The sequence below is a fragment of the Salmo salar genome, chromosome ssa17 (assembly GCF_905237065.1).
Source record: "Salmo salar chromosome ssa17, Ssal_v3.1, whole genome shotgun sequence".
In the NCBI taxonomy this organism is placed as follows: domain Eukaryota; kingdom Metazoa; phylum Chordata; class Actinopteri; order Salmoniformes; family Salmonidae; genus Salmo; species Salmo salar.
The window spans coordinates 56,687,322-56,694,821 of record NC_059458.1 but is presented as its reverse complement, the minus strand read 5'-3'; the positions used below and the strand labels follow the sequence as shown (position 1 = coordinate 56,694,821).

Genomic DNA, 7,500 nt, shown 5'->3' with positions numbered 1-7,500 from the left:
CTCTCTCACTCTCTCTTATTACCTTGTGCTTTCAGAACTATGTTTAATCCCCCCTCTCAGCCTGTTTGGCAATTTTCTCTTAAGCCTATTTGAGGTCACAATGACATGGAACTGACACACGCATGAAAACATTCCTGATTGTTTACGCAGCTGCCCATGGAAACAGTAACCAGTAAAAGACAGTGAGCAGAGAAAACACCAATTACATTCATTCCAGAGTGATGAGACAAATTAAGCAATTACACAGCCAATTGGGTTAGCCGCTCCCATGCACAGCACATGGAGGTGTGCAGGCGGTCCGTGTGTCTGTGTTTCACTCTGTCTGTCTGTTTGTCCTCCTTTCTTTTCTTACCAGCAGAAGAGAACATTTCTATTTCATCCAGTGGAGGTGGATGGTGATTGAACTAATGGGTCTGGGCTATGTGGGCTGACAGGTGTGTTGTCAGTGAGAGAGAGACAGAGAGAGAGAGAGAGACAGAGAGAGAGAGAGACAGAGAGAGAGAGAGAGAGAGAGAGAGAGAGAGAGAGAGAGAGAGAGAGAGAGAGAGAGAGAGAGAGAGAGAGAGAGAGAGAGAGAGAGAGAGAGAGAGGGTAAGAGGGGGAGAGAGTGAGAGAGGGGAGGAGTGTTATTGAGTTAATTTACAGGGATGTGGGTTGACTTTAATCAGGTCTTTATAAGCAGCTCGTTAGTGACTGTCGTCACGGTGTCTGGCTGCTCTTAAATGAGTCTCAACCCTCCCTGTCTCAGGCTCCGTCTCTGTGTTAGTTAGCAGAGGGGCTAGCTAATGTGGCTAATCTTATTGGACTAAATAGCCAAAAGCTCTATAGATCATTTGCTGGTGGATCCCGATGGGCGACTGGGTGATTTTCTGAGTGGAGAGAGACTATATGAAGAGACAGGTAACAAACACATGATTTTCCTGTGTGTGGGAAAGCAAGATGTAACACATTAAAAGAGTTGAGGTCATAGGGAACTGTTCATTAGCCACGACACACACACACACCCTCTGTGTGTGTGTGTTCGTGGCCTGAGCTGCTCTGCAGGTGTGCTCCTTTCATCCACACCTTACAAAACACCGCCACACGGCAGATCGCTACGCAACACCAGAGGAGTTTAGTTTACATTAGCTCTTCTAAATGATGAGTCATGAGTTTAGTTTACATTAGCTCTTCTAAATGATGAGTCGTGAGTTTAGTTTACATTAGCTCTTCTAAATGATGAGTCGTGAGTTTAGTTTACATTAGCCCTTCTAAATGATGAGTCGTGAGTTTAGTTTACATTAGCCCTTCTAAATGATGAGTCGTGAGTTTAGTTTACATTAGCTCTTCTAAATGATGAGTCGTGAGTTTAGTTTACATTAGCTCTTCTAAATGATGAGTCGTGAGTTTAGTTTACATTAGCCCTTCTAAATGATGAGTCGTGAGTTTAGTTTACATTAGCCCTTCTAAATGATGAGTTGTGAGTTTAGTTTACATTAGCCCTTCTAAATGATGAGTCGTGAGTTTAGTTTACATTAGCTCTTCTAAATGATGAGTCGTGAGTTTAGTTTACATTAGCTCTTCTAAATGATGAGTCGTGAGTTTAGTTTACATTAGCCCTTCTAAATGATGAGTCGTGAGTTTAGTTTACATTAGCTCTTCTAGATGATGAGTCGTGAGTTTAGTTTAAGTCATTTAATTAAGTTAGGTTGTGGACAATGACATGTTCTCTATATTGTCTGATATGTGTCAATGTCTTCTAATTTTCTCTGAGATTAATATTGCAGATTTCACCTCGTCCAGTGGAGAGATGAAAGAGTTCTTCACCAAAGCTTGGGTGAGTGTACTGTTTGGCACACACACACAAAAAGATGGGTACGCCACACACACAGGCACACACACACGCGCACACACACAAAAACAGACGGGTACGCCACACACACAGGCACACACACACACGCGCGCGCGCGCACACACACACACACACACACACACACACACACACACACACACACACACACACACACACACACACACACACACACACACACACACACACACACACACACACACACACACACACACACACACACACACACACACACACACACACACACACACACACACACACAGTCCTCTATACCCCTCTCTGGCACCTCATTGTACTGTGGGATTGTGTTCACATTCTCTTCATGAATGATTCAACTGGAGTCTTTCTGGGACAAGGTCTTTGATGATCGGTTGTGTGTGTGTTTGAGTTGTGAGTTGTGTATGTGTGCATAATGTGTATGTGCATTTGATGTTGAAATGGGTGTGCGTGTGTGTGTCTCTCTCAGCGATAAGCCCCTGTGATTGAGTTCCCCTAACGAGGCTGCGTTCAGCTGTCCCTAGCTGTGAGAAACTATTGTTCAGCAGACTCAATGGAGGAACGTTTGTTTGGGAAAAGGTTGCAAAGTCATGGGAAAAGAGAGCTTTGTCTCTGAGGGTCGTGAGGGAGTGAATCGAGAACGGACATGTTTATGGCTTGACACACACAGCTGCTCCAAACACAAATACATGGACCGAAACACACACACACACACACACACACACACACACACACACACACACACACACACACACACAACCAGAAAGGCCTCTTATCGCACAAGCAACAAATGGCTGGAATCCAGGGCAGAGGGTTGTGTGTATATAGCCTCTGTTTAGCTTGAACGTCCCAGATACACACACTGTCAAGGCAAAGTCTGACTGTATTAACCAAATCAGTCACATCTTTTTATTTGACCTTTATTTAACTAGGCAAGTCAGTTAAGAACAAATTCTTATTTACAATGACAGCCTAGGAACAGTGGGTTAACTGCCTTGTTCAGGGGCAGAACGACAGATTTTTACCTTGTCAGCTCGGGGATTAGATATTGCAACCTTTCGGTTACAAGTCCAACACTCTAACCACTAGGCTACCTGCCGCCCCGATCTGACTGAGTTAACAAAACCTTTCTACCTCAGAGAGGCACCTGGAGGAACAAAGCTATCAGTGTTGTAGAGAGAAGGAGAGAGAGGGGGGGGGGGGTAAAGGAGAGAAGGAAAGAGAGAGATGTCTGTCTGTCTATACAGTCTGTCTGTCTGTGTATGTGGCCCCTGTGAGAATTAAACTCAACTTACAGCAGTCACAAGTTGTCTGAAGTGTTGAGGGATGGCTGTTGATTGGTGATTGTTGGGCGTATGTATATATGCTGTGGGATTGGTACTGTGAGGTGCAGATGTGTGTGTATATGTGTGTGTATATGTGCGTGTGTTTCGGAGGTAAAGGGTGACAGCCACTGACGGTCAGATACTGATTGCTGATTTCTGACGGAGTTGCCGCATCATATAAGAAGCCCCCCCCACCCACCCACACACACACAGGCACATGCACACAGGTACACACACACACACACAGTCTCACCTGGATCTGTTGCTGCAGGAGGTTGATTTTGTGTTGCTGCTGCAGAAGCTGCTGCTGTTGCCGAGCAATCTGTGATAAAAGACCCAGAGAGTTCAGAAAGATACACACACACAAACCAACAGGCAGAGCATTGATCACATACATAACCAGGCGTGCAGAGGCTCAATGTCCCATGGGACAAGTGACAAACGTCTACAAACATCACAGCTTCAAATGTGGCCCTCTTATCAAATATGGATATGACATGTGACGGGCTGGGCTCAGATGGGAACTATACGCCATTACAATACATCCATTGTATACTGTTCACTTCAAAAGGGCAGATATATATGAATCGTCTTCAGAGTGCAAACAGTCTTTGTAAAGCTCAGAGCGCCCCAGTGGCTGAACCACCAAACGAAGACAGAAACCCTTCCCTATGCAAATACCTGGCAGACTCCCGCCCGCATGCTGCTTTTTCTTAGCTCTGTGTGTCGGCACTTGGGTATCTAGGGTGTGTATGAATGTATGGGGTGTGTGTGTACATGTATGTCTTTGTGTGTGTGTTTTATCATACATCTGTGTGTGTGTGTCTACCTCTATATCTTCACATCACACACATCTCCTTCTCTCTCACCTGGTCCTGTTGTTGCTTGGCCAGCTCCATCTGCTGCCGCTGCTTCTCCATCTGCGAGGCGGCCACTTTCTTCTGCTCGTCCTGCGCCGCCAGGAGCTGCTCCCTCAGGCTGCTCAGCTGGCTGATCATACCCATCAGCTGGCGCTCCTTCTCGGCCAGGCTTTCTGAGGTACCTGGTGGGGGGGAGGGTAAAGGTTGGAGGTCAGAGATGTGGAGCTAGAAGGATGTGGAGCTAGAACGTCAGGGGTCTTCGTCAATGGGGCGTGTCTGGGGTAGAGTGGAGAAGGCGGCTTACAGTACAGGGCCCGATCTGTTAAAAACAGAGTTAAGGGCACTCATTCCAAATGCCAAATGAATCCTTAGCGCAAACCCTGTACCTCTTCTAGATCTGAGAGGATTTGGATGCATGTTGCTAATACCGAATAACACATATCTATGACTGTTTTGCCTAAGGGTAGAGGTAGGTGGTAGGGGTTAACTTGGAATGCAGTCTCAGTCAAGCCTTCCTCTCTTTCCCTCTGAACAGTGTGTGTGTGTCAGACAGCCCCAGGCCTCTCTGTTTACCCTCCAGTTACCGTGCCTCCTGCTCACAGTTAGCATGGCCTGACCCTTGACCCTAAAGATCCTGACATATGAGCCCCATTCACACGCACACATGGTCTCTCTCTCTCTCTCTCTCTCTCTCACTCTCTCTCTCTCTCTCTCTCTCACACGCACACACAAGGGAGGAAACCTAAATCATTCAACAGGATGTAGTTACACAGAGGCACGCCGAGGCACTTATACAAACAGTCTATGTGTGTGTGTGTGTGTGTGTGTGTGTGTGTGTGTGTGTGTGTGTGTGTGTGTGTGTGTGTGTGCTCATAACCGTGTTAGACTATTTTCCTTCAAGTCTTTAGTGTCTGTCTATGTGTGACATACTGTGTATGTATGCAGGATTACTTTATTTGTGTGTGTGTGTGTGTCATTTGTTCTTTGGAATCAATTGCATATATACATACGTGTGTGTCCCCCTCCAGCAGTACAATCCCCCATTGTTCCCCAGCTGCTACTACCTTCAGCAGAGTCACATTCCTTCCCCAGTCATACCAGATGAGAGAGAGAGAAAGAAAGAGAGAAAGAAACAGAGGGAGAGAGAGAGGGAGAAAGAAAAAAGGGAGAGAAACAAAGAACGAGAGGAAAGGGACACTGACCTGACCCCCTGACCTCACAGGAAGGTGAGAGTGAGCTCCATTTGTCCCCCTGATGTTCCATCCCTCCAGCCCTCCCGTCATCCCTCCTTCCCTCCGCCAACAATGGACAATAAAGGCAACTGTCAGAGCCGCCCGTTGGAAAAATAAACCCTGTGCTGTCTTGAACAGCTCACAGACCCACAGCTCACAGACCCACAGACCAGCCCTTCACTACTGCCGACCGAGACTAGAAAGGAGCTCGTGTTAAAAACGCTAGCCTGTCCAGAAAGAAGGGGGGATGAGAGGAAAAGGGGGGAGAGGTGGAGGGGTGAAAGGGGAGATCAAAAGAGGTATTTCTTCCAGGGGAAGGGGTATAAGACCACCACACTTACACTAACTGGGAGGAATGCTGATTGTCTGACTGGGTAGGACTGAGAAGTGACTGTCTGATAAAAAGGGTTTTCAATGGGGGACCTGGACAGGGGAAAATGCCCCTGTAATACCCTTAAAAAACTCCACTTCAATCCACTTCTAGATACCCTCTAACATGAAACCTGTTAGTAGGGCAAACACTCACACACACATACAGATAAAAGCATACGCACAGCGATCAACACACAAGCAGTGGTGTGCATACATAAATGTACCAGTACACACAAATATTCCCTCCCTCCATCCACCCCCCCACTCTCCCTCCCTCCCTCCCTCCCTCCCTCCCTCCCTCCCTCCCTCCCTCCCTCCCTCCCTCCCTCCCTCCCTCCCTCCCTCCACCCCCGCACTCCCTCCACCCCCCCACTCTCTCCCTCCATCCACCCCCCCATTCTCCCTCCTCCCTCCACCCTCCCTCCCTCCCTCCCTCCCTCCACTCCTCCCCCCTCCCTCCCTCCCTCCCTCCACTCCCCTCCCTCCCCCCCCCCACTCCCTCCCTCCCTCCACCCCCCCACTCCCTCCCTCCCTCCCTCCCTCCCTCCCACTCCCTCCCTCCCTCCCCCCCTCCCTCCCTCCCTCCCTCCCTCCCTCCCTCCCTCCCTCCCTCCCTCCCTCCCTCCCTCCCTCCCTCCCTCCCTCCCTCCCTCCACCCCCTCCCTCCCTCCCTCGCTCCACTCCCTCCCTCCCTCCACCCCTCCTCCCTCCCTCCCTCCCTCCCTCCCTCCCTCCCTCTCCCACACACGTTCAACAAACACTCCGGCGTCATCAATCACAGTGTGTTAGTTGTTTCCTCAGCTGCTGGTGGATCAATAAGGTGTTTCCTTCTGCTCCAAACTTCCTTAAGCAGATCCTAGGCTGGGTCCCAAAGGGCACCCTAGTGCCTATACAGTGCACTACTTTTGACCTGGGCTCAAAGAGCTCTGGTCATAAGTAATGCACTATGTAAGAAATATGGTGCCATTTGTGACGTAGCCTAGAGCCCTGAAACCAGCCTCACGCCTATCACATCCACTAGTAATTAACCAATTTGTAACAATGTAGTAGTTGTCAAGACGCTCTCAGGCTAATTAATGACTAGGCTTAACAGATAACTCCCCCATGGCAGTTAGAATAGTACAGAGGGAGAGAAGGAGAGCGGGAGAGAGGGAGGGAGGGAGAGAGGGAGGGAGGAAAAGGAGAGGGGAAAGCAGAAGTTCTTCCAAAAACTCTTTTGGGTTTTGACCCAAACAAATTGTTCAGACTTTTTCTTGTGGCCGAGACACGTTAGGATCCACAACCAGCAGTAGGTTATTATTGCTTGGTAATGCACTGCATGAAGCCAACTGTCTGGCTCTGATCTCATTCAGTCCTGATCACAAGGACCTGCCTTTTCAAATTCACTTTGTTCAGGAGAAAGCTCACACACACACACTCTCTCTCTCCTCACACACACACACTCCTGATGTTCCTCTCCAGCTGCTTGTTTCATCTGCGCGAGGCGGGACGCTCACACACAGAAATGTCATGTCAGCGGGAGGCACAGGGAGGGACTGATCAATGAAGCTCCATCCTAGTGCTAAGAGAGGAGACCAGGACAGCTTTGATTACATATTTCTTTACTTCCTAATGAAGCACAATTACCACTGGAGCTCATGTCTGTGCCCTAGAGTGAAATTAAATGAAACCCTCCCTTTCTTTTTCAGCGTACATTAACAGGGGGTAGAGAGAAAGGGAAGATAGAGAGAACGAGAGCGAGAGAAAAGGAATGAGAGGTAGAGAGAAAGGGAGAGGGGGAGAGAGAAAAGGAGAGGGGGAGAGAGAGAGAGAGAGAGCAAGAGAAACAAGGAGAGAAAGAGAGAAGAGAGAGTTACGCTCCATGT

At 48.4% G+C, this 7,500-nt stretch overlaps 1 protein-coding gene across 14 annotated transcripts in view; it reads right to left on the bottom strand.

Moving 5' to 3' along the window:
- The window catches only part of LOC106576150 (transcription factor SOX-5), a 383,455-nt gene that overhangs the window by 54,738 nt on the left and 321,217 nt on the right, over positions 1 to 7,500 (bottom strand). For all 14 annotated transcript variants that reach the window (XM_045699762.1, XM_045699759.1, XM_045699761.1 and 11 more), the window contains 2 exons: positions 4,041 to 4,213; positions 3,425 to 3,493 (listed from right to left, as the gene is read on the bottom strand). In XM_045699762.1, coding sequence (XP_045555718.1) covers positions 3,425 to 3,493; positions 4,041 to 4,213 — 242 coding nt within the window. The remainder of the gene's footprint in view (positions 1 to 3,424; positions 3,494 to 4,040; positions 4,214 to 7,500) is intronic.